We start from the raw sequence: 764 nt of genomic DNA, 5'->3' as shown, positions 1-764 counted from the left end.
TTGTATAAAATAATTTGCTCTGGTGAAAAGATGTGATATTTGGCATATTCTTAGACAACAAACTAAGAGAAAACCTGCAACCTGTGCTAGCTGGGGCCAGAGTTATTGACAACCCGGAAGTCTTTGGGGCGACTGAGAGTCTTCTGCAAAGAATGCCCAAAATGCACCAATATATTTCCTGTCTCCATAGATTTGCCTATTCTGGACATTTCATGTCAACTGGAATCATATCATATGTGGTCCTTTGTGCCTGGCTTCTGTTGTAGCATGTATCAGCACTCCACTCCTTTTTATGGCCAAATAATATTCCATTGCTGTTTTGTTTATCAGTCTCTGGACACGAGTTATTCAGCTATTAGGGATAATGCTGCTATGAGCATGAGTTATTTAGCTATTAGGAATAATGCTGCTATGAGCATTCAGGTACACATTTTTGTGAGTTCATTTTATACCTCTTTTTCTCCCCCTAGTGTCTTTCACGAGAAGCAGGTGGAAACATGAGCATTCAATTTCTCGGCACAGTGGTAAGTGTGAAAGAATTACTACACTGTGTATTCTCCTGATCTTCAGAGGGAAAAAATGTGTTCAACTAGTTTTAGCCCATGTATTTGAACTTGACTTCATCATGATTTTATTTGCTATTAAATGAGATGTCTTTGTATAAGAAATGGGTTCTTTAATGTGTTAGAGAAATTTCCATGATAGACTACTTTTAGCAATTTCTTATTAAAGAGAAAATAGTTTTTTAAAAATATTTCAGTTTA

General features: G+C 36.3%; 1 protein-coding gene across 1 annotated transcript in view; it reads left to right on the top strand.

Moving 5' to 3' along the window:
• PCCA (propionyl-CoA carboxylase alpha subunit) overlaps nt 1-764 on the top strand; it is a 371281-nt gene that overhangs the window by 304414 nt on the left and 66103 nt on the right. Inside the window, exon 21 of the mRNA XM_006761966.2 lies at nt 471-524. Within this exon, the coding sequence (XP_006762029.2) occupies nt 471-524 (54 nt within the window). The remainder of the gene's footprint in view (nt 1-470; nt 525-764) is intronic.

Source organism: Myotis davidii, unplaced genomic scaffold (genome assembly GCF_000327345.1).
Source record: "Myotis davidii unplaced genomic scaffold, ASM32734v1 scaffold637, whole genome shotgun sequence".
NCBI classification, from domain to species: domain Eukaryota; kingdom Metazoa; phylum Chordata; class Mammalia; order Chiroptera; family Vespertilionidae; genus Myotis; species Myotis davidii.
The sequence above is the reverse complement of the archived record's forward strand: the minus strand, read 5'-3'. Positions and strand labels throughout refer to the sequence as shown.